General features: G+C 50.8%; 3 protein-coding genes across 5 annotated transcripts; 2 read left to right on the top strand and 1 right to left on the bottom strand.

The window, feature by feature from the left end:
- The first annotated feature begins 1,199 nt into the window (after positions 1–1,199).
- Positions 1,200–3,180, top strand: POLR2J (RNA polymerase II subunit J). 2 transcript variants are annotated; one of them, XM_086624561.1, is made up of 4 exons: positions 1,200–1,282; positions 1,464–1,553; positions 1,825–1,999; positions 2,697–3,180. In XM_086624561.1, exons 1-4 carry the CDS (start codon positions 1,230–1,232, stop codon positions 2,730–2,732), a joined length of 354 nt encoding a protein of 117 aa, XP_086480687.1. In that variant the 5' UTR covers positions 1,200–1,229; the 3' UTR covers positions 2,733–3,180. The 2 variants fall into 2 exon arrangements, with proteins under 2 accessions (XP_086480687.1, XP_086480688.1); XM_086624562.1 differs by lacking the exon at positions 1,464–1,553.
- LRWD1 (leucine rich repeats and WD repeat domain containing 1) lies at positions 3,086–17,989 on the bottom strand. 2 transcript variants are annotated; one of them, XM_009989257.2, is made up of 15 exons: positions 17,288–17,989; positions 14,881–15,115; positions 13,749–13,868; positions 12,129–12,281; positions 11,281–11,421; positions 10,308–10,649; positions 9,563–9,689; positions 9,207–9,316; positions 8,533–8,740; positions 6,944–7,016; positions 6,708–6,848; positions 5,963–6,060; positions 5,184–5,345; positions 4,361–4,485; positions 3,086–3,456 (listed from the first exon to the last, which is right to left on the bottom strand). In XM_009989257.2, exons 1-15 carry the CDS (start codon positions 17,365–17,367, stop codon positions 3,316–3,318), a joined length of 2,256 nt encoding a protein of 751 aa, XP_009987559.1. In that variant the 5' UTR covers positions 17,368–17,989; the 3' UTR covers positions 3,086–3,315. The 2 variants fall into 2 exon arrangements, with proteins under 2 accessions (XP_009987559.1, XP_086480686.1); XM_086624560.1 differs by having other exon boundaries at positions 3,420–4,485.
- Positions 17,990–19,456: 1,467 nt separating this feature from the next.
- ALKBH4 (alkB homolog 4, lysine demethylase) lies at positions 19,457–22,167 on the top strand. Its single transcript, XM_086624697.1, has 3 exons — positions 19,457–19,558; positions 20,276–20,473; positions 21,088–22,167. The coding sequence occupies exons 1-3, from the start codon at positions 19,457–19,459 to the stop codon at positions 21,727–21,729; spliced, it is 942 nt and encodes a 313-aa protein (XP_086480823.1). The 3' UTR covers positions 21,730–22,167.
- Positions 22,168–24,312: the final 2,145 nt, after the last annotated feature.

Consider the following 24,312-nt stretch of genomic DNA (forward strand, 5'->3'; position numbering starts at 1 on the left):
TGGTCCCATTCCTGGTTGTGACGTCACAGTTGACATATCTAAGGGCCCTGCTGGTGCCACTCCTGGTGGTGACGTCACTGGTGACATATCTGAGGGCCATGCTGGCACCAGTTCTGTTGGTGACGTTACTGGTGACATATCTGAGTGCTCTGCTGGTCCCGCTCCTGATGGTGATGTCACTGGTGACGTATCTGAGGGCCCTGCCAGTGAAACTCCTTGTGGTGATGTCACTGGTGACATCACTGGTGACATACCTGAGTGCCCTGCTGGTGCTGTTCCTGGTTGTGACGTCACTGGTGACGCATCTGAGGGCACCAACGGTGCCTCTCCTGGTGGTGACATCACTGGTGACATACCTGAGTGCCCTGCTGGTGCTGTTCCTGGTTGTGACGTCATTAGTGATGTATATGAGGACACTGCTGGTGCCACTCATGGTGGTGACATATCTGAGGGCCCTACTGGTCCCACTCCTGGTGGTGATGTCACTGTGGTGACATATTTGAGGGTTCTGCTGCTTCCTATCCTAGTGGTGACATGAATGGTGACATATCGGAGGGCCCTGCTGGTCCCACTCCTGGTTGTGACATCACCGGCGACATAACTGAAGGCCCTACCCGCGCTGGTCCTGGTGGTGACGTCACTGGTGACATATCTGAGTGCTCTGCTGGTCCTGCTCCTGATGGTGATGTCACTGGTGACGTATCTGAGGGCCCTGCCAGTGCCACTCCTGGTGGTGATGTCACTGTGGTGACATATGTGAGGGCCCCGCAGGTGCCACTCCTTGTGGTGACGTCACTGGTGACATAGCTGAAGGGCCCTGCCTGTGCCTCTCTTGGTGGTGACGTCACTGTGGTGACATAGGTGAGGGCCTGCTGGTCCCATTCCTCGTGGTGACATCACTGGTGACATTTCTGAGGACCCTGGTGGCACCACTCCTGATGGTGACATCACCGTGGTGGTGACATATCTGAGGGCCCCGCAGGTGCCGCTCCTGGTGGTGACGTCACTGGCGACGTATCTGAGGGTCCTACCGGTACCCCTCACGGCGGTGACGTCAGTGTTGCTTCCGCTGTCGCCATCGCGGCGGCGGCGCCCCTCACGCCATCACCGCTGACGTCACCACGCCCGCGCCGAGCCCTCCCGCCCGCCTGGGGGCGCCGTGACGCGTCAGCGGGCGGAAGTGACGCGTCGGGCGCCATAGCAACGGCGGAGCGGGCGAGGGCGGCGGGATGAACGCGCCGCCGGCCTTCGAGTCGTTCCTGCTCTTCGAGGGCGAGAAGAAGTGAGCGGCGGCGGGGCGGGGAGGCGGGAACCGGCCCTCGAACGATCGTCCTCGGACATGGCGGCGGCGGGGGAGGCCCGGGCTCCCCGTACGGGGAGCCCGGGCCTCCCCCGCCGCCGCCATGTCCCCGGGGAGCTGTTCCCTGAGGCGCCGCGGTAACGCGCGGGCTGTCCCCTCTCAGGATCGCCATCAACAAGGACACCAAGGTGCCCAACGCCTGCTTGTTCACCATCAACAAGGAGGACCACACGCTGGGGAACATCATCAAGTCGTGAGCTAATGGCGGGGGAGGGATGTGTGTGTGAATTTTGGGGCGGTTTAGGGCTTTTTGTGTTTTCCTCAGTTTGGGCGCGCTGTGTGGTGAAAGCGAAGCGAGTCTGCTCTGAAAAGCGAGGCACAAAGACATTAATACCATGCTGGTTCAAAGCGTGTTGGGAAAGGCCATCCCAAACATGGATTTTTGATTTATTTTATATTTTTTTAACGTAAAAGCGTTGGATTTTGGTGCCGCGGGCTCAGTCGCTGCTGCTTCTCTCCTGCAGGCAGTTGCTGAAAGACCCCCAGGTGCTGTTTGCGGGGTACAAGGTCCCGCACCCGCTGGAGCACAAGATCATCATCCGCGTCCAGACCACGGCCGATTACAGCCCCCAGGAGGCCTTCACCAACGCCATCACGGATCTCATCAGCGAGCTCTCCCTCCTGGAGGAGAGGTTCAGGGTCAGCCCCTTGCTTTGGTTTTCTTTGAGCTATTTGAGCTTCTTGCATTTAAAAATGAAGCCCAGGGGAGGGGTAGTGCCAGGGCTGCTCTTTTAGGGCAGTAGTTTCTGCAAATCCGTGCGCAGCGTCGCGTTACGGCCCCTGTGCAGCGCCGTGCAGCCTGGCTGCCTGGGAGGATTTTTGAGATGCCCAGCGAGGGTTCAGTGGGTGCTCTCTAACTCCCCAGATGGCCACCATCGGTTTGCTCACGGTCCTATCAGCGTAGAAAACAGTTTTCTGTTTTTCTTTTTTTCACTTCTCCTGCTAAAACTCTGGGACAGTGTTTTTTTGGTGGTTTGTTTTTTTTTTTAATCACTTCTCATTGCTTCTGCTCAGCTGTCTACTTTTATTTATTTAGCCCCTGATTTTTGAGACTTAACCTGCCCAAAAGGTTATTCCGACAAAAGTGGGGGCACTGTGAATAGGATACTCCCGGTGTGTTCTCTGAAGTGCTGGCTAAAGTTAACAGTGCACCCATTTTGTAAACATGTTTTGGTTTTAATTAAAGTATTATTTTTCTGGGAGGTGTGGAGATTTCCACTGATGGTTTGTGGTTCTCCTTGTGTGTCATGGAAGACTGTTGTGAACGTTTACACTAACCTTCTCCAGCTCTGTACCAGTTCCTGTCTTAGCCTGTGTGTTTTTGTTTGCTTTCCAGGTTGCTATTAAAGACAAACAAGAAGGAATCGAGTAAAATCACCCCATCTGAGGCAGAACCATGTGTCCATTAGCTGAGTGCCATGTTTAAGCCTCCAGTCATGGCAAAGATGTTCCTCCTTGTCCCACTGAAGCTCTATTTTTGACAGCAGCAGCAGTGTTATTTTGCACTGTTGGTTTTGTGTACCAGACAGGCACTTTGCCAAGAGGGTCAATGTCTCGTTTGATTTGATGGATAAGTCATTAAAATGCTTTCTGCTTTTCTGGTTGGAGCCTTAAGACAGATCTTTGTACCGGGCTGCTGGCAGGTTCACTCTGAGTGTCACTTCCAGAATGAGACGCTGCTGCATGGTAGTGGCTTTCTCTTTCAAAAAGCTGGGCACTGCCAACTGAACGGGTATTTTGTTTTATTAAGTGTTGTTTCTATAAAACAAATGCACAAGTTGTGAAAACTTACAGTAAAATAAACCAGATGTTTACAATGACTGGATGAGTTTAACAAACTTTTTTTTTTTTCCTCTTGCACGTAACAGCTGGTCTAGAAAACATCGTGGTTACATGGGTAACAGTCACTAATACTGCACTATTTCAAAACAGGGCAATGAAACTATTACAAAGAACTATGACTTCTTCCAAATGGCTGTGATGTTCACACTAGTTAGAACAACAAGGTAAGTGAAAGTGGGGTCTGACACCACGTTGTTTACTAGGACTTCAGCCAGCTGCTCCCCGTTCGGTCGAAGCTCTGGCCACTTGAGAATCTACGAGAAGAACAGAGTCTCTGGGTAGGAAGAGGATGGTGTTGCCTCTGAAAGTGGGGGTGATTAATTACTGCAAGGCCTGGGGTGATTGATTACTGCAAGGCCAGGTTTGATGATTGGGTTTCTGTGGACTCCTCTTCCCTACCGACCTGGGGAAGCTGAATAAAACGGCCCTTCCCCTTCCTGTGGGAACTGGTGCAGCTTTATGATGCTCCTCAAGGGCCAGGGTTTAAGGCAGAGGGGCTCGACCAGAAAGGAACAGTGAGCACAGCCAGAACTGACTGTTGACTTGGGAAATATCCTTGTAAAAAAGTGTATGGAACACTAGGTCACACTGTCCCTGTATGATGACAGCTCACGACCACGCTCAGGAGCAACAGCCTCTGAGTGTGTGTGCCTTGGTCATGCACGGGAACAGTGACTGCCCAGAAGAGGGCTGTCTCCGGTGGCCAGGGAAATAGGAAGCAAAAGAAAAGGGTGGTATGAACATGCAGAAGCAGTGTGCCCGTTCCTGTGTGCAGTTCTGCCAGGGGGCAGCCCTCTGGCTTCCCTCTTCTTGGGCCATCAGGGAAATGGTGTTTGTGAGCTTGGCTTGTCAGGCTCTCCAGTTTAACCACTGATTTTCCACCGAGGGCTGTTCTGCTAGGAGACGTTTCCCAGCTGCAGACCGCAGGAGCAAAGACTTCCTTTTACAGCTCCTGATTCCTGCCACAGTTGTGTCTGTGTGAGATTGGAAAGATGGCCCTGGCCATGCTTGGGAGGTGACGGCTTTCAGTGGTTTGGGAGTGTCAGGCAGAGCAAACACCAGGCAGGTTCGGGTGTAAATCTGCTCAGCAGCCTCGGGACAGCTGCACTGGGGAGGAAGGGAGGCCCAGCTCAGCCCCAGAGGGTTAACAGGACCTACCTGTGTGGGAGGGATCCTCCTGTCTGAGCGTCTTCCCTTTGCAGAGCTCCATGCTGTGGTGTAGGCTGAGAGGTTGTACATCCACACACTTCCCTTCTCATCGCCACAGAACACATAGTCTTTTGCTGTAAGACCAAAAGAAGAAGCTGGGAAATGAGTGTGGATCTGAGCATCCACTCATCTATAAACCAGAGCTCAAGAGAGTGCTGTGGGATCCCAGGGAAGGGTGTCTTACTGCAGCAAAATTCTGTTTCCAGCACAAATACATTAACCTACCTTGCTCTGAAAAAAGTAAATTCATGGAAAGATACATCAGCAATCTTAGGCTAGTACAGAAAAGCTAGCGATAATGTTTTGGCATTTCTTCTGACTCCCTCAGACTTGTCAGAAAGTGGCAGTCAGATCAGGTTTGTTTATTCCTTGTCTTTAAAGCCAGCTGCCCTGCGTGTGGAATTCCTACCCCTGCTTCAGATGCAGTAAGCATTCCAATGGCTCTGGAACAGCTCCAGGGCCAAGCCCTCAGCTCTGTGTGCCCTGCGGTCGGTGTAAGGCCGTGAGTCTGGGCTCTTCCCCCGTGGCACGGCAGGCAGTACAGCTGCACTCGTGTGTCACTTGTACCATGTACATCCAGCTGCTGCAGGGCTACTGCTGCACGGGAGCCGCAGTGCAGGGCACCGAGGGCTCCGGCTCTTGCAGAGGGGAGACCAGGCACGCTCCGATGGGCACTGAGAGCCAGGCCTCTCCCTCGGACCGCGGGCTCCTCCGACGGGTGAGGGGGCGGCGCGCACAACCGTTCAATCGCTTGCCCTGAGGTGCTGCCTACCTGGGCAGGTGCTGAGCGTCAGGTAGGACAGGTCTGTCGTGGACCACTCCAGCTCTGCTAGAATGACTGCGGACACCGTTCGCGGGCATCCCTTCCCCTTTGCGTCAAAGGACCGGCTCCAGCTCCACACGTATATGCATCCTGGTTTGGAGCTCTTGGACACTAGGGAAGAAAGATGGGAGAGGCTGTGTCAGAGGCTGCTGAGATGTGAAAGGTCTCAAGAGAAAGGCTGCCCTCTGGTGAGGGTGGTCCATCCAGAAGGCAGCTTTTAAGATGCGGGACTTGATACCAGCAGCAACTGTTCCCACCTCCTTTACCTTATTTCAGGACAATTGGAGGCTGCAGGGGTGTTTTCAGTCCTGTGCTTATGCTCCTGAATGGTAGAACAAGCATAAGCTATTCTGAAAGACCCAGCCCGTGCTTTAACCACTCTCCCAGATGTGGGAACTTCCAGTTCCTCTGAAAAAAAAATACTGCTGCCACCAGCCCTTAAGCAGAACGGAGCTCTCCTCCCCTCTCACTTTGGCACTCTCGGCCAAGCGTGCTCTCAGGGATGGGTCCGTCTGCTTCCCAGTCCCACCCAGACGGGTTTGTACCTCTGGCCCACGTTTTAGGCAAAGATAAGTGACTCTGGGAGACAACTCCATTCTGTGTGGCCCCCAAAAATCTAAAGAGGTAGTCACAGCCCATTCAGTCCCTCCGCTCACGCTGGCTTCAGCTTCTCCCATGCTGAGGTGCCTGCCTGTTTCTCTGGATTGGGCTACTGTGTTTATATTCACCAATGACATCGTCGTTCAGAAAAGCCAAACCGTCAACGCTGTGAAATGTTGTCATGGCTCCATCCTCGTCAGGAAACTGGAATACGACTTCAAAAGGCCTAGAGTAGGGGGAAGGGTGAAGACAGTCAAGTCCCGAGTCAAGCAAGGGCACCCGAGTACCGAACCCAGAAGGAAATTCAGGTGTTTGTTAGTGAGTCTCTTGCCAAACTCGATGAATTCCCACTTGAACTTACACTTTTTTTTCCCACTCGAGCTGACGCTGGGTTTATTCATACAGCAGACACCCGTCTGCTTAAGAGAGACAGGATCAGTGTATGCCAGCAGGACACGACTTCACTTGCTTCTTTCTGGTAATTTTTTTCTGTGCTCCCACAGAGTGCCAGTTTCCTGGGTAACCTCACGTTCCAGAAGCAGGACAGGCCTTGCTGTGAGACTGGAACGCGACCCAAGAATTTTCGCCCCCTTACACTACCTCAGGACGATCCGTTCTGGGGTGTTGTGTTACACTCGGTCGGCCTGCCGTCACGGCGGCCTGGAGCATGGGTGCAAGCTCAGGGCTGCTAACTGTGAACGCTCCTCTAGCATTGTTTTTTTCTTGGCACTACAGGAAGGGGAGTATGTTTCACGTTTGGCAGGACATGCTGTTTTTCTTGCTCAGACCTCCTCAGTTAGAAATAAAGCCTTCGCTAGGACTACCTCTTCTTGTTATCAAAGCAAATTCATGCCCTAAACTTTTGTTTCTCACCTGCTTTTTTGTTCCTTATCCAGTTTTATGTTCCAGGCAAAGCAGCCGCCTTCGCAGCCAGCCAGCAGGTACTGATCTGGGCAGGTGGGGACCAGGGCAATCCGTAAGGGAACAGAGAGTGCTTCCAGCACCAGCAGCTGGCTAAAAAAAAAAGAAAATAGAACACAGTTAAGTGGTGCTGCAATGTGATAGTTACAGGGTCCTGGACTGGCCACATCTGGTTTTTGAACCTTTACCTTGCTTTGAAATTGTAGTCATGGTCTGGAATCCCAATATCCCAGAGTGCAATTCGCTTGTCATAGGATGCAGCTGTGGGACACAGAAGAGAAGCAGGTAGTGACACCGCTGCTCATCTGGCTCTTCTCGTGCTAGCTGGCAATTCTACCCGTGTCACAGGCTCTAACGCTGTCAGCCTGTGGCGTCAGAGAGCGGCTGTCACCAAGGCTCCTGGCTCAACACCACTTCACAGACATTGTCAAACACGCATGGTCAGCAATTTGCATTCTGATCTTGTGCTCCGAGAGGAGCACATGGAAGAAAGTTTGTTTCCTGGTCACCAATTGGTGCCCCTTTGAGCTCACGTTTCTGGTCCTGGGTTTTAGTGGAATCTAAAACACGAGCTCCAACCTCTACTCTCAGGCAGATGCCACTTTATTCCACATATCCATGGCTTACTGTGTTCACATTCACAGCAGCTCCCACTGGGAAAGTCAGGCACTGACGTAAAGTGGGAAAGACGCTTAATGGCTTTGTCACCAAGCTGATACACTGACAGCAGAAGCAATCCTAACAGATTCCTCAGAGTAACCTGGATCCTAATCAGATGGCACCCCTCAAACTCAGACTAAATGAGTTAGTGTCCCCAAACAGGCATGCAAAGACTCTCACTTTATTATATTATAAATTCTTCTATGCAAGATAATGAGCCTTGCTGTCCACAGCTGTGCTATCAACCTCCTTATCCCTCTAGGCTTCTGCTTTTTTGCGCTCTTGAGCTGCTTCTTGAAAACTATCCACTACAGATAGCTGTGTGTTAAAAACAACTTCGCTTTTAATGGTTCATGTAGCACCCTAACCACTCCAAGATGTGGGCAATTGTAGGCAAGGGAAACAACGCGCTGTGGGGTGCAGGTGTGGTCGAACAGCTCCGTAACAGCTTATTTTACAGGCCTGACAATGCAGCTGCAATCTGTAATATGATGGTTCATCTCCCACCAGTCCGTAAGCCTCAGCCTCTGCGGGCCCTACTGTGGCAAAGCTCTCTTCTACATCAGGACCTGAATAAAAATTTCTGATGAGGCACAGAACTAAAAAAAAAAATAAATTGTTTCATTTATTCAAAAGCAATTAAGCGCACAGTTTTGCTCGTTGGAAAAAATGAAATCCAACAGCCCATGACATGCTGCATCGCCCCTGCTGCCGTGCTTGGTAAGAGCCCTGCCAGCTGCCAGCACACTGCCTGGCCCCCAGCGAGCTGCTCCAGCTATCCTTCTCCTTACTCATCGCCCCGGAACGGATCCTCTGCTGGGCTTGTTGTGGCTAATGCGTGCGTGACAGCCACCCTGAGAGCTACCGAGAGAGGAAGAGGAGCTGCTGCACTTCAGCTGAAAAGTCAAGCTCCGAGGCCAAAACGATGTGTACCTTCTGCAGATTACTGCTGTGTGAGACTAACAACACTCTCTCTGTAACGCTCGTCTGTGCTTTTTGTCTGTGCGTGCAGTCCCTGCCGGCACCCGCTGGCACTGGTGACAACTGCCCTTGTTAAGGAAGCTCAGCCTGTTCTACAGCAGGTACCAACTACAGCGGTTCTGGACCAGAGACTTACTGAAGAGGTGAGTTTCTCGAGCTGGGCTGAAGCAGACAGTAGCGATGGGCTTTTTATGAGCCTTTATCTCTCCGTAGCAGAAGTCAGCTGCCACGTGGATCAGCTTGACGATCCCTCTCCTCCCAGCAGCTGCCAAGATATTATGAGATTTTTTCCGACTGTCGCTGATGACCATTGTGAGGGTTGTCCATGCAACACTGAAAAACTCCTAGGACACAAAGAAACCAAGACCAGTTGAAAAACAGCAGCAGGATGGCTGTTAGCTCAGAGATAAGACAACCACCACGAGAGCTATTCAGGTGAAACAACACGACTATTCGAGCCAGAGCACGGAATCTCAAAACAACCCTCAGAAGAACACAAACTATCACACCAGGAAGTTTGCTCCTCCATGCTGTCAGGCTGTCTTAGCGGCCTGGATACACACACGTGTGCCTGTGTGAGGAGAAGACAGGCAGACTAATCTTTAAAACTAATGAAAAAATAAACCCAAACTAGGCTGAATGGATAAGCAAGAAATGTTCACCATATATCTTCATCCTTTTAAGACCTGTCCACGCTACTCTTGAAACCCTTTCAGAGCTCTCTGCAGTATATATGACGTATGCACATATGTAATTACGACGGGTTACGGGATTTCCATTCGATGCTCACCCCTCCCACTTGCAACCTACCTCTGTAGCCACCTTGTACTTTTTCAGCACCGTCCCTGTCTCACAATCAATCAGGCAGACGGATTCCCCTCCACATGTTGCCACGGTTCTGGAGGAGCTCACGATGGGATCTGAAAGATGAAAAGAAGAGGTGAGAAGCTCCCAGGCTCACAGATAAAACATGCAGACTGCAGCTTATCACTGCCTGGTGCTCTCCCAGTCTCCTGTTTTCAAAGCCAAAGCAGCAGTATGTAGGCAAGTCTCTTCCTGGCAACGGAGACTACAGCTTGAAGGAGCAGGGGTCTAACACATGGAGTCCACTGGGATTCCAGAGCCGGGTGGTTCTGGGAATCCTGCAAACCTCTTTAAGAGCTCACCTTTCCTGGCTCCACAGTCTAGCAACGGCTCGAAGACACAGGACCAGAGCTGCGTTTTAAAATCCTCGCGGCTGTTGCCTTTACTGTGACACTGAAGAAAATGCAATGGCTCTGCACTGACATCCTCCTACAATAAACCATCCACATTTAGAAAATTCATTCCCCTGACAGTGGTTTGCCTGTGCTGGCCTTGACAGAACCCTCTACTGAACACAGCAATCTGAGTTAAACTCAAGTATTTGTCAGCCCTTCTGTGCTACAGAGAACAGGAGAGACTGAAGTGCCACCAATGCTCAAGACTCCTAAACCAGCAGGTAACTGTTAGAAAAGTCGTGCCCAGCAGACCCCAGCCGTGAACCCCATTTCCTGCTGCGGAGAAATGTGAAAAACCCTTTAGATTCCCAACTGGTCTGAGCTGAAGGGAAAAAACCTTTCCCCATGCAGCCATCAGTTTGACCTGAGAGCAAGTCATGCCAGTCCCATTTCTAAGAACCGGCTTTCAGTGCACCACCTCAGAGCGTGGGTCCATCCATCCCCTGCAGGGGATTCACTGTCTCCAGGGGTGGCCTTCCCTGATGCCTCTGAGAGATTTAAAACAACAAAAAAAGAAACAAAACAAAAAACCGTAACTCACAATACATCTGGCCCAGTTACAAGCTCCAAGCTCTCTGATGAAATCTGAACGCGGCTCCTCCCACTAAACCAAGAGATCAAAAGCCAGTCCCACAGGGGCTGATGAACATACCTTGCCCTTGGAGTTCTTCACTGGAGTCAAGCTAACCACCCCGTTGTCCTGCTCCTGGCTTTTCTGTTCTCCTGTCAGCTGGCTGGATCTTCTGTTGCTTTGCCCCTTGGGAAACTGCTCTCCATTCTTATGTGTCCCTTCAGCTCCCTGCTCAGGGGCTGCCTCTTTGCCTGGCTGGTTCGATGTTCTTGGTTTATCAGGGGCTGGGTCATCCTGCACATGACTGGACTTTCTGGGATTAACTACAGTCTCCTCCTCAGTGTTTGCCTGGGACTTGGCTCTCTTGTTTCCAGAGCCTGATTTTGAACTGTTTCTTTTCCTCTTGCCGGGCGTTACTGTGACCTGTAAGGCATGCTGTCAGTTTTGGCAGAAGGTTTCTAGTTTCTCCGAGATGTGCAGATGATTTGTAAGACAGAGATGTTACTTATTCAAATGTAAGTACCCTCCCACGGTTACGGACTGGGCTCCAAGAATCAGACAGCCCAGAGCTACAGAGTTCCTAGGGGCAGAAGCTAACGAAAATCACACAACCAGCCCCATTTTCATCTCCCTTCCCTTGTCCCAGTTACTTGCCATTTACATGATGTGGAAAAGCAAATCTGGCCCATGGACTGAGGGGGTTCAGTCTGCAGCCACTTCGAAGAGGCCAAGGACCATCACAGTCTGGCCATGAGTCAGCCCAGTTCTCCCATTAAAAATATCCCTTCCTCAAAGGAGAGCTGGAGTCCGTAGGACTATACTCGTTAAATCTTTTGGGTTTCCTATCAGAATGGAAGCTCTCTCCTCTTGGAGAGCAACTCAACCTTCGGACTGCTGGGAAAGCTCGGATGTGGCCGCAAAGAACAAGTCTCAGGTGCTGAATACAGGCTCAGCCTGAGACTGCACCTACAGTTACCAAAGGGTCGTAAATGTAAACTGACAGGTGCTACTGAGTTTGTAAGAAATTGTTAGTGCAACTGGAAAAATCACCTACCTGACCCACGTTCTCTGCAGCTTCTCTGGGGCTTTCTGTGCTTTCTTCCTCGTCCTCATCCATCTTTTCCTCTGGTTCAGAATCTGTGTTTAAGTCCAAACCCAGTGAATATGCCAGAAACTCTTCTGCAATCATTTTCACCTTAGCAGCAAATATGTGGATATGTAAAAGAAAAAAAAAAAAAAAGACAAAAAGCAACAGCAGTCAAACTCTGACGTGTAATGACAAGAGCTGCTGTGCTGAGTTTTTAGTAGCTGCTTCCACTATTCTACACCAACTTCACAAGTGATGGAGGAGTTCTCAGCTGACAGCCTGGCAGGCCAAGTCCTCTGCTGACATTACACGGCCCAAGATCTTCACTCTGTCATGGGAATCCAGGGTACACATTTGCAAACACAACAGCCCAGCCATGAAACAACACAAAGGAGAGATGAAAGCCTCAAGTGTACCTATGCACATACAATTAGAACATATGTTACAAACTAAACGGTATCCTTCCCCACTGGAGTAACTACAGTTCTGTCATATCCTTTACTCCTTTTGTACAGCTTCCATCAAGAATAAAGGTTGCCATTAGAGTTATTTGCAAATAACTAAGTACTAAGCATACTGCAGTCTTGTTCATTAGTACAAGTATCATGATTGCTTATGAATTAAAAAAACATGTTTAATGACAGTCATTGCAACTTGGTGCACATTTAGTCCTGGTGCTTCTGTAATTGCTTAACAAAGCGGTGAAGAAAACCAGAGAAAGTGATAGCACTGGTCTGCAAGAGCCCTCATACCCTGGACCCAAATCCACAGAGCATTTTAATCAAATCCCTTCCGAGCAGTGACGCGTAACCTACCCGCCAGCGGGTGAATTCACTGAGTGAGCTGGGTCCATAGACTACATTGGTTTGCACTGACTTCAGGAACTTTTTCGTGATGGACTTCACTTGCTCAGCTGTGTGTTTCTCAGGAAGTTGGTCACGGAAGAATTTTTCCCAGTGAGCAGTAACCTAGGCAGAAAGACTGGGTTTATTCAACAGAATACTACAGAAAACCAGAGCAGGAAAGCACAAGAGTACTTGTGAAAGCATTTAAGAAGTTGCCAACCCTAAGGCTCTGCTATGACGGCACAGCTTCCATTTATTTTATAAGTGTTCAAACCATGACCTCAGCTGACAAGAAACCCAATTCCTCTGAATCAAGCTTAAGTCAGTGTGGCTAAGCAGATACTGTCAACATGGACCCAAAGCAAGGGCTGATTTCATGCCTCTGTACCCATAGCAAATGGTCTTGAGGAGTCTTACATTGTGCCCTACTAACAGGGAGTATCTGACAGGTAACTAATTTATCATAACACGCACAGCATAACAGGGATGTCTGAGTTTTCTTGTAGTTCAAATGCATGTGTGAGCAGGACTGGTGCACGTCATGCCCATTTATACAGATATTTTGACTCCAAAAGGCTTCTGAACTATGGGCACAACCATGCAGGTGCTCACCTGTCAGTACAGTGTCCCACATGAGGGTTTCTGGTGGGTAGTAACACCCCCATGAGCATTTGGGCCCATTTTACATTTAGACACAGCAATAAGAACTAGGCAGCCAGGTACAAGGCAATAACATCAGGGAAAAGTATCTGGGGCACAGAATCCAGTACAAAATGAACAGCACGGGGAAGCGTTTGGTGTCCCATTAAACAGCCAACCATGTCCAGTTGCCTGGAGGATAAGAGGCTGAGCAACTCTCACCAAGACCCTTTGAGGTACAAGGTATTACAAAGATAACACTTGGCACAAAAAGCCACCCCACTCTTCAGTATTTGATCTCTTCACCGCTGCTACACAGAAGGAATTAACAAGATCAACTAACTAGAATACAAATAGTAAGAGCATACTGCACCAAAAACCTCCCTTTTTCATAATAAAACAATAATTTTGCTCAGGATCACAACATGCTTTGCGGGGAGAATCTGTCAGGAACTAAACTACTGTGTAAATGAAAGTACAGTTCCAAACATGCATGGCTGAAGAAGAAAGAACAAATCCTTGTTCCTGGTGTATGCTGGAAAAAGCAAGGTTATCCTCAGCCTGGTTTTGTGCTCCCCATTCCTGGGGCCAGGACAGTAACGGGAATTAGATGGGGAAGGCGTGTGTGGCTGTTAGTCAGCACCAGGCTTCTCTCATTTTTAAATCATGATAGGAGTGACCTGAGAAAGGAGTGGGTCAGACACAGCCCTTGCTGGCCCTGCTCCTGGTTTAAACTGAAGGCACGAGCTGGCTGCACAGGGCAGGCAGAGCGAACCAAGCAGTGACCAGAGAAAGCAGCAGTGAGACATTTGCCACGTGGCCCACACTGCAGGCTGGGCTCAGATTGGACCAGAATTACAGTGAACTGTTTGATGCTCTGTCACTAAACTGAGCACAGGATTCAGTCACTTCCCAGGTGTTGAGAGATTGAGAAAACACCACACATCTCACCTTGCTGGTGAGCTTACGACTATTGACACGCCTCACGTGGTTGGCCAATTTGGTTATATCCTTGCCGTTGAGCAGCCGAAGATTTTGCAAAAGAAACATTACTTTGTAGTCATCATTGAGCTGGAAAGAGAAGACATCAGAGTTACAAAAATTGTAGGCATAGCACTTCCTTTCGCTCTAGCCCTTTACTCAAATACAGTCAAGGACGAGAAGAATGTATTTAGTGAGGAGGAGCCATTTCATAAAACTTCCTCGGCATTCCCAACTTGGATATCACCTTTTGGTCGTAAATTAACGTTCTCCTAGGAGCTGGGACCTTGAAGTGCAGAGACCAGCCGTGCCTCGCACTCGTGCAGTACTGACATGCGACAGAAGTGGGAGCGCTGTAACCGGGCCCACCCGCTCGGCCGGAGTGCCACGCTGAGGACCGTGCACATCCTCCAGCTCTGCGCCAGCATCTAGCACAGAGCAAGGCCCGCCCTGCCCGCAGCGAACGAACACCAGCAGGGCTTCTCTGGGTCAGGGGTGTTCTAGGTCAAACCAGTTCCCCGATCCAGTTACTGTACTGCCACGTGCCTGCTTCTGCCAGCGCCCAACAGCAAATACGCACCTGGGGACGGCGATGGCGGCTGATGTCAGTTTAAAGCACAAGAAAAATTACTGTCTCAGATGCTTAAACTGTACAGTCAGCAGAGCCCCCTGGGAGAGGTCAGAAAACCTCAACTAGACTAATCTCCCAGTTTAATCCCTCATCGGAGGACCGAGGTCACTCTTCCAGAGCACGAGAGGCACTCAAACTAACACACGAGATGGGCATTTCCACACAGTCATTACTGTATTTCACACAAGCATGAGCAGGAAGCATCCTGCCTGATCAGCTGCCTCCAACGGGACTCTGGCCTGGAGAATCAGGAGTTCAAGATACCCCAATTTTAACATCTGAGTGCTTTTGGGCAAGTCACTTCTGCAGACTGGGAAACAGTGGCACAAACTGGTGAAGGGGCGCAAAAAGACTGGCTGCTTTCTCAGCTGCCCGAGCGCTTGCTGACCAAAACCAAAACATAAGAACTAGGCATGACGGCTGCACGGTTCCCCTCTAACGCTTGGTTTGGAAGGATGGGAGGCAACTCACTGTCAAGTATACATTGTTCTCGTAGGTTAGCTCCTCGAGCAGAGGGAACTGTTTCAGAGCAGTTACATCTTCCAGTTTGTTGTTGTTGCAGTTTAGGACACGCAGATTAGGCAGGGTTAGACTGTTGGGAAATTTGTCCAGTAAATTATCAGACAGATCTAGTTTCTGCAGATGCCTCAGACGGGAAAACAAACGTGGGTCTAAGTCTCCGGTCTTCAGTTGCAGCTTGGACAGGCTGAAAACAAAAGAGAACATGAACTGTCTGCAGTTCGTTGGCAAAACAAGTGCTGACTTTCACAGGATAAAGCTCCCACCTGGTGGCACCTCTCAGTCCAGCACAACTCACTGGGTGAAGCTTCCCAAACCTGATTTTTCTTGTCTGCAGCATTCTGGGCTGCAAGCACGCATACATGGCAAAGGTGCTGTGTCTGAGCGAACAGACACCATCAGAGACTCGAGGCTCTCAAAGTACTTGCAGTACAATCAGCCTGCAATCCAGATAAACCTCCTCTGGGTAACAGAGGTGAGCAGCGCATCGCCAGAAAGTTCTTGTTCGTAGAAAAAATTACTAAGAATTACCTCTAAGAATTTTGGTATTTTATTCCTTTGCAATGTTTTTACATTATTCCTATTACATTAGGAATAAACCAAAACAAGCTGTGGCAGCACAAGACGCCTATTCGCTACGCCGCCAGCCTGCCCTGTCCACAGCATGCACTAGGTTCATCGTCTCACTCCTTTTTCAGAAATCACCGTCTCACAACTGGTGTAAGCAATGTAAGTCCACAGTGAGCCCAAAACGCCAGCCCTGTCCTCCCCCTCCCTTCACGCTGACACTTGTACTCACACAACGATGTGGCAAATTGGATCAGTTTGCTGATGTGGCTCTAAACTTTTCTTCTCTGTACTAGAAGTTAAGTTCAAGCCAAGTACAGAGTAGGTCCCCAAAATATTTGGCTGTTTTCAAAGAACTAACTTCACAAAAAACTGTTTTTTTTCATTTCTTTTACAGTGACTTTTGCTGCAAAAACTTCCAATTACAAACATGGAAATCTACCTAACAAAATCCCAAGGCTGCCACCAAAACAGAGGCATTCTGTCCTGAAAGAGGAAGTGGTACAATATTTGTGAAGGGGACAAAAAATACCCCTCCTCTGTAAAAAAGTGAAAACTGCATAGTATAAGCAGAGTCATTCGGATTTGACTCAATCACTTAGTCGAGCTCCAAAGGGAGCTTCTAGTCCTGACGGCCAGTATCTCTTAAGGACACAGCCTGAGTTCCTTGAACAAACAGAAACTTCGTCTCTAACGATCCATAAAAAAAGGCCTTCTAAATTTAACTGGTGTGAATAAACAAGGTACATAAAATTAGGAAGCAAGACCTCTTCCTCACTTGCCACCTCAGAGACCGAACCAGCCAAAGTATCTAAGAAAGGTTGTCGAGAATTGGGCTGGCTGCAAAGCGGAGCGTGACTACTGGGTCACTTTGGGAAGAAGCAGCACAGTGTTCCCCAAACGGACTTTCTGAAACAACAACCCTTCAAACTCACGGTGCAAAGCTGCATGGAAAACACCCCGCTCCAGAAATTCACTGCTTTAAACATCACTTTGTTACCCAGATTACTGCAGCCCATACTCCTCAAACAAACTTTTTGAGTTTCTCTCTAAAAACAACTACTGTAGCACAAGACAAACTAAAAGAAATAACTTTAAAGAGAATATATGAAACCTAAAACTATTCCATCAGAAACAAAACCAACAAAGGCGCCAGCCAGCTGGGTCACTCGGATTGACCAGCTCTGGAACAGCGAAATTCCACCGTACTAAACATTTGGAAAGACGCACGTTTTCAACGACCTCTGTTAAGGATCTGAGCAACAAAACTGCTCTTGGCAGTTTCTAAGCATGTCAGAGTTTATTCTCCCTCTCCGCAATGTTCGAGGTAGTAAAGTAATTGGATTTAGGGGAGATGGAAAGCGATGGAGGGAGAGGGAAAGGGAGGGAAAATAACACCAAGAATATTTTTAAAACCCTCTAAAATCCAGGACAGAAGAGATTCTCTTATTCCCAGTAATCAATTGCCAGCAAAGACAGAGGTGTGTTGGGGGCATGGAGTGTATCTTCATGTCAGAAACCAGGACCAGACTTAAGCAGCTTTACAGAAAGAAGATGGCAGCGTACACACCATATAAAGGGTAGAAAGAGGTGGCACCTGCTGGCAACCCATCTAGTGAAGGCAGTCCCACTAGTGCTCCCTGATCCCACATCCAGAATGCCATCTCCCGTGCCCTGCTTTGCAACCGTCTACTCTTTTTCCAGTAAAAACACTTAGGAGAAGCAAGACCAAAGAAAAGGACCGCCCAGGCTGAATTCAGCTGGAATTTTCCGTGGGCTTGTCTGCACTTACTTCAGCGTCTCGATCTTTCGGAGCCTTGTAGATCTTGGAACAGCTCTTTCCAAAAGAAGTTCTGTAGTAATTTTTGACATTTTTGACCTCCACCCTTCTGCTGGAATCACTAATCAGTCAGCTGTAGGATCTGTTCTTGTACCTTCCTGGTGAAACAAACAGGAATAAGAGAAAGTCCTTTCAGCCGACTTCAGAAGGGAAAAAAAAGAAGTTATGAGGTTAGCTACGGATTCTGCTGCTGCGTTTGAAGTCATCTTTTCACACGGCTGAAATGACAATACCAGAGACTTATTACGCCAACCCAACCTGTCTTCAAAACAATGGTGACACCTCCCTTGGCTACTAAAGCGACAGACTTGCTGAGGATGAAAGCTGTCTGGGGGGTGATGGCACTCGGGGCTCGGCCAGTCTCGCAGTGACCTGTTTGTACCCCTCCTGAGCAACAGGGCTCTGCTCCAAGAACTCCGACACGCTTTCAAACAAACAGTAACAGTAAGAATAAATACACCTGTTGAGAACATCTTCCTCCCAAGAAATGACACACTGCACTCACTGGCCTGACAAAATGGATAGACTCATGGCTGACAACTTCTAAATTCCCTAAAATTTTGGAAAACTGAATTAATTACCAAAAATGTAAATATCCACCAATGAGTAATATCATTTCTTCACCAAGGGAAAAAACCAACAGCGTTGTCTATGTTATTGGTAATTAACAGATGTTTTTTGCATTGCTGTGGACAGGATCGTACACACGCGGATACACGGATGTTTAGAACAGCAGCACTGATGGGGCCAAAGCAGCTTCATGAAATTACTGCTTCGTGGCTCAGCGCTCCTTCCAACACTGATGCCCAGAGAGGGAAACAAAAGAGCAAACAGCCCCAAGGCCAGGCTCACTACTGCCTTTTTGGGCTAGTCTCACCGCTGCCTGACACCACTCCGGTAGATGGCCAGGAACAGGTGAGGCACTGAGCTGTCCTGCGGCTCGACTCCGGCACCACGACGTGCCTACGGCACCGGGAGCGGGGCTGGATGTGCAACGGGCCATCGCTCTGTCGACACCTGTAAGGTCGGTCAGCCCTTCCCGTGTGGAATGCCTCAAACCAGCACAAAAAGCACTGAGCCTGAAACCAGTCTGACCACCAGTTCAGGATTTGATGCTGGAAGCGACACAGCTCTCACTGAAAGCCAGACCGCCCCACCAGGCCCTCACCCGCCCAACCAACCGCGCCTCCCCAAGCTCTAGGATCCGTAAGGAAAATCGGACGCCGATGGCTGCGGATGCCCCATCGCCCTCTTTTCGCCCAGGCCGACAGCTCGGGCACGGCCGTGGCACCGCGGGAGCTGCGGGGAAGGCCCCGGCACAGCCGCCCCGCCGCGGGCGATGCTGCAGAAGGCACGTTCGCTCCCGGCGGGGCCTGCCGAGCCCCGTAACCCACCTCACGGGCACGGGCACCAGAAGCGGCCGCCGGCCCCCGCTGCCGCCGGAGCGGGGTGCTCGGGCAGAGCCCGACCCGCCTCCGCCGACCGCTGCTCGGCTCCGCGGCGCTGCCACCGCGCGCTGGGGATGACAGCAGCGCAGCCGGCCTGTCAGCCCACCCAGGGGCGGCTTCCCGGGTGCGGGGCGGCCCCGGCGGCCTCTCGGACCGCGGCGGCCCACAGCCGTGCCCGGGCCGCGGAGAACCGGCCGTTGGGTACCGGCGGTACCGGCTTCCTCGCGAGGCGGCCAGGTGCTGCTCGGGGCCGCGGTCGCCGCCTCACGCTGCCCCCGCGCGGCGCCGGCTGCCCCGAGCCCGGAGGCCGCGGCGAGGGCCGGCGCCGACCGCGGCCTGAGGCGCCGCCGCGGGGGTGTGCGTTGGGCGGCGAGACTACAACTCCCAGCAGCCCCCGCGGCGCCATCACGCCCCGCGCCGCTGTTCGGCGCCGCGGGGGCTGCTGGGAGAGCGAGTCCGTGCTTCTCCCCCGCTCCCTCTCGCCCGCCCGCCCGGCGGCGCGGCCTGCGCCGAGCCCGCGTGCCCCGCGACCGCCCCGGCCCCCGCCGCGCCGCGCTCCCCTCACTGGAAGCGGGCCGGGCCGCGGCGGCGGGAGGGGAGGAGGAAGAGGAGACGGGGAGGGAGGGGGAGAGGAGGGTGGGGGGGGTGAGCCGTATCCTCAAGGCAGGCGGGGATGGAGGCGGCGGGCGCAGGCGGAGGGCCGGGCTGCGGCTGCACGGGGATCCGCTCCTGCCTGCTCTGCGAGGGGCCCGCGCAGGCCGCTCCGCCCCCGCAGGTACCGGGGAGGGGGCGGCGGGGCGGGGCCGGCGGCGGGGCGGGGCCGGCGGGGGAGGGGGGATGGGGGGACTGCCGTGCTCCCCCCAGGGCGGGCGGGGGGAATGGCGCAGGGTGGGAGGGGGTGCGGGACCCCCTGCCCTCACGCCCGGCTCCCCGCGGGCTGCGGGACCCCGAGCGGGAGCCCGGGCCGGGGGCAAAGCGGAGCCCTGGGCCGCCCCGGGGGTCTCCACCGGGATAACGCCGCCCGCGCACGCAGCGGCCGCCAAAGCCCAGGCGGACCCTGCCGGGCTCCGTGCGTCAGGAAAGGCGAGTTTGCTCCGGCGTGGCCCCTTGGCGAGTTGGGCCGACTGCCCGCGTTCAGCATTTATGGTGCAGAGATGTAGCTTGTCACCATTGTCACTGCAGCCGGCCCCAGGAACACCGGCCGTTACTCTCCTTCCGCTGCTGGCACTGAAGATCATCTCTTCTCCCCCGGCTTTGCAGGTTAAAGGCACTACTGGGAAGGAAAGCGGCTTCCAGCAAGCCGCACAGTAATGCTGGAGCTGTACAAAGAGCAGGGAGGAGTTGTTCCCCAAAAGCAGCTGTGAAATTTCTCATGTCTACAAACACTTGTCACGCTGCAGCATCAAGGCTGCAGGGTTAAATCGTGGAAATACCTTATCTCGGTAAGTTCTTCCCCCCACTGCTTTTTTATTCTCCATTGTTGTTTCCACAGGGAGAAGATAATTTCACTTACTGTCCAGCAACAGGCCTAGCTAAAGGAAATGAGCACTCGGAATTCGCTGGCTGGGCATTTCCATTTCCAGGGGTGTTTCTGACGGAGGAGTTCATTAGCGAAGATGAAGAATCTGAGATAGTTGAACTGATGGATCAAGATGACTGGAAACCATCACAGTCTGGCCGAAAGAAACAGGTTTGTCTTTAGAAGCATATTTGTTCCTAGATCCCCTGGAAAAGGAAAGCTGTTTTCAGTTAAAACCCAAAATATTTACATGTTTCATTAAATATTTTCTTTTGAAAGCTTTTCTTGAAATTATTTGCAAGAATTACTTGTACTTAAAGTCAACTTCTTGCAAAAATAAGATAGTTACAACAAACTAGTTGATGGTGCATGTTCAGGCACTAAAAGCTCACGCAAACTCCAAGTGAAAGAAGTGAGCCTTTTGGTTTGTTTTTACTTTGCAGGTGAGAAATCTCATTCTGGAGAGACTAATGTTGCATCACTGAGTCCTTTTGCAACTTGGTGACCAGGTCACTGGAAGACGTGAGAACAGAACTCAAAAAGTCTTGACCATAGAATCATAGAACGGTTTGGGTGGGAAGGGACCTTAAAGATCGTCTAGTTCCAACCCCCCTGCCACGGCCAGGGACACCCTCCCCTAGATCAGGTCGCTTAAAGCCTCATCCAGCCTGGCTGGATCACTTCCAGGGATGGGGCAGCCACGACTTACGACAGCCTCTCCAGAAAACACTTATTCTGGACTTTTCCTTAACACTAGCTTTTTCCCCACTCTTCTTTTCCAACAGGACTATGGACCCAAAGTGAACTTCAAGAAACAAAAGCTGAAAGCTGACGGCTTTACCGGTTTGCCAAGTTTTAGTAAAAAGATTGTGGCACAAATGAGAGCCTGCTCTGTGCTTGGGGGTTTCTTACCTGTTGAACAGTGCAATCTGGACTACATGCCAGAAAGAGGTTCTGCCATCGACCCACATTTTGATGACTGGTGGCTCTGGGGAGAGCGTCTGGTTAGCTTAAACTTGCTCTCAAAAACCGTGCTGTCCATGTCTTGTGATTCAGAGGACAGTATCCAATTATTTCCCACTTTCAGTAAAGAAAATGGGGAATTAAGTCCCCCTGGATCTTTCACGCAGACGTCAGTGTGCAAAAATTCAGGCGAAGAGGGAATCGGCTGCATTTTATCCCGAAGGCTTGTTCCAAGTGGAGAGGTGACTGTTGCCATTCGCTTACCCCGGCGGTCTCTGGTGGTGCTGTACGGTGACGCGCGGTACAAGTGGAAACACGCCATTCACCGCAGGCACATAGAGCAGCGCCGCGTCTGTGTCACGTTCAGGGAGCTGTCTGCGGAGTTCAGCGCCGGAGGAAGGCATGAGGAACTGGGGAAAGAACTGCTAGGAATAGCTCTTTCGTTTAAAGGAAGGCCAGTGTGATCAGCAAGAGGGAGCCAGAATTGCATTTTGTTAGGAAACTTGAAAAATAAAAGTACAGAATTTATACAACTGTTTATTTCTGACGTGTGTGCAAGGAGGCAGGTGCGTACAGAGATAAGCTCATCAAATGGAAATGTAACAAACAGAAATAAGAGAGTCCAAGGAAGGGGTGGGCTGCTTGTTTCTTCAAAGACCCTCCTGGGCAATGGGAGCTTTCAGGCGAAAGTCAAAATGAGCTGTTGTACTCATTAGCTGTATTGTAACAAAATGCAAAAAGCAAACAGCCAGTTCTTAAATACTCACATTAAACCAAGAAAGAAACTTAGAATCATTAAACTGAGATGAGTACAGATCCAGCCCAAGCCTTGCAGCAGATTTTAACCTTTCCTAGCCCATACTTGGTTCTGTCATACTGCTTGTAGTGCTGCACTGTGCCGTAGGGACACAACCATCTTCTCACCCACTTCAGATAGGTCCTTTAGAGATCAGCTCTCCAGGGGAGAAGGGAAAGCAATCATCTCTCCACAGATCGCACAACACACTGAGAACTAATTAAAGTAATTATCCTTTGCTGAAGTTTCATGCTCTAACAGTGAGGATTAATCATAAATAAATCATAAATACTGTGTGTGACCTGTATCTTCTGGGACCCAACAGCAGCGTTCGCAGAGGGCCAACTCTTCTGCAGAGACCGCTTGGACGGAGTTCAGGCCAAAGATTTGCACAGACTGTGTTATTTTCTGATCATTTGTCATCTCTGAACCCCGCTGTCAACTCTCAGCAGCAAGAGTCTGGTTTTGGGAATAAGCTGGGCAACAGACTGCAACACTGGCGGCTCTCATTTTTTTTCTTGGCACCTCCAGCAGTCAGGTTTGAATCATGCCTTGTACCTAAGATTCAAGTAGTCATTGGTAGCAGAAGCTGATCTGCGGCCATCTGTCTGCTCTGAACAAACTTCTGTGCTCTTGAAAATGAAGCTGTGCCGTGGAAGAACTGTGATCTTTTAATAACCGCAGCCATGTCATCAAAACCAGTCAGCACAGTCACACCTATGGCAGCAAAACACCACTTGCCAGCGCTGCCTGGTTTTGGTTGGTGAGGACAGGGGAGACGTTTATAGACGGGATCTCAGCGTCCCTGCACAGCTGTGGTCTGTGTTCTAGAGGTACTGCCTTGGCACAACGCGCAGGTTTTGGTGTGCAGTAATGTCCTCGTGCCACAGACACTGCCCAGGTTTTGGTGTGCAGTAACGTCCTTGTGCCACAGACACTGCCCAGGTTTTGGTGTAATGTACTCGTGCCACAGACACTGCCCTCCGCTTCAGGCACTGCGAGGGAGAGAGCTCTTCACCCAACAAAGCAGTTGCTAGAAATCAGGATATTTTTTTCATCAGTTTAAGCTAACAGATACAACTGCAGTCCTTTGTGGCTGCAATGAACCAGTTTCGGTTTAGCCCAGTATTTAAGCAGTTGTGGACATCCAGGACAGGAATTATCCTGTGGTAATTCCAACAGGGACCCGTGAGCAGGGCTCCCGTGGGCAGTCCAAAACCCCAAACCTCCATCCAGACCAGCTGGTGAGCGTCACAGAAACCTGTCACTGCAAACATGGCCAGCGAACATGCAACAGGCAGGTCACGCTCGCTCACAGTGAGCTTTATCCCAGGAAATTTCTCATAGGCTGTAACTTTTCCAGCTCACTCCCAAAAGCAGGGCCTCGTGCTCTCAAAATAGTGGTTCCTAACCTTTTTCCGGCAGACTGGTGGGATCAGCACCGTGCTGCTGGTGTCCACAGGGCTCGGCAGCCGTCGAGAGCGTGACGTCCCCACGCCAGCACCCTTGGAGCAGAGGACCTTCAGCCAGGGAGGAAGACACGGCTGGCAGCCTGCTGGAGCTCAGCACAAAGCCACGCTATGGGAAGAAAGCCAGGGCAGGCTTCCGTGGGTCAAGCAAGTGTTGAGCCCATGTCCTCATCATCCCTTCAGTACTGAGCCTCTCCAGCGATCCGCCCTGTGCTCAGCAAACCGCGGCAGTCGAGTACTTCCATCGATGTTTGGCCCATATTTCCAGTGCTCCCTTTCAGATTCCTGTCCTGCCCTCAGCCGGCTAAAACACTTCCTGCACGCGTACCTGCTGTTTCGCTCTCTCCGCAGTGAAAGCAGATGATGGCTTCTGATGAATCACAGTGCCACAATTACAAGATACACAATATTAGTTCTTTTTGTGCTCTGCGTTTGTTAGCTGAATTTTTCTGTCTCGATCGAACTATTCGGGAAGCTGCCGTTGTTGCCAGAAAATTCCAGCTCTTCCTAGTTGATATCTTGAATTTGAAAAAATGCAAATAGTTAAACACTGAGCTAAAACCTGAGGGCTTTGTCTACATCTTTTTGAAGTCCAAAACTTAATCTAGTCACTACGCAGTCATTGCTGTGTCTATCTTTTGACATTTTTCACCTGTTAAACAGCCTCTTGGGCACCACGTTAGATCAAAACGCAACTACACAGCCATCGGTTCTGTACGACTTTCTAAAACTTTATGTACATTCTCTCCTACAAAGCCAGAATCGCAGCACTGCAGAACATT

The sequence above is a fragment of the Tauraco erythrolophus genome, chromosome 21 (assembly GCF_009769465.1).
Source record: "Tauraco erythrolophus isolate bTauEry1 chromosome 21, bTauEry1.pri, whole genome shotgun sequence".
NCBI lineage: Eukaryota > Metazoa > Chordata > Aves > Musophagiformes > Musophagidae > Tauraco > Tauraco erythrolophus.